This window comes from Charadrius vociferus, unplaced genomic scaffold, assembly GCF_000708025.1.
Source record: "Charadrius vociferus isolate BGI_N301 unplaced genomic scaffold, ASM70802v2 scaffold1324, whole genome shotgun sequence".
NCBI lineage: Eukaryota > Metazoa > Chordata > Aves > Charadriiformes > Charadriidae > Charadrius > Charadrius vociferus.
This window is the reverse complement of record NW_009647862.1, coordinates 83,359-83,751: the sequence shown is the minus strand read 5'-3', so window position 1 is coordinate 83,751 and position 393 is coordinate 83,359. Positions and strand designations below refer to the sequence as shown.

General features: G+C 65.9%; 1 protein-coding gene across 1 annotated transcript in view; it reads left to right on the top strand.

The window, feature by feature from the left end:
* Positions 1 to 341, top strand: part of FURIN (furin (paired basic amino acid cleaving enzyme)) — a 13,183-nt gene extending 12,842 nt beyond the window's left edge. The window contains exon 15 of the mRNA XM_009883048.1: positions 21 to 341. Coding sequence (XP_009881350.1) covers positions 21 to 341 — 321 coding nt within the window. The remainder of the gene's footprint in view (positions 1 to 20) is intronic.
* Positions 342 to 393: the final 52 nt, after the last annotated feature.

Here is a 393-nt window from a genome sequence, read left to right as displayed (position 1 = left end):
CCCGCCCCCCCCGGCCCCAGGCCAGCCGTGCATCCCCTGCCCTGGCAGACGGCGAGGGGCTGGCTGCAGCTCCCCCTCCAGCCAACCTGCCCGTCCTCATCGCCAGTCTCAGCTGTGTCCTCATCGTCGTCATATTTGTCACCATCTTCCTGGTGCTGCAGGCACGCTCAGGCTTCAGCCTGCGGGGCGTGAAGGTCTATGCCCTGGACAGCGGGATCATCTCCTACAAGGGCCTTCCCTCTGACATCTGGCAGGAGGAGGGTCCCTCCGAGTCGGACGGTGAGGATTACGAGCCCCACAGCGAGAGGACTGCCTTCATCAGAGACCAAAGTGCCCTTTGATGAGCCTTCCCTCCCCTCCCTCCTCCCTGCCCAGCACTGCGGGGCCGGGGCA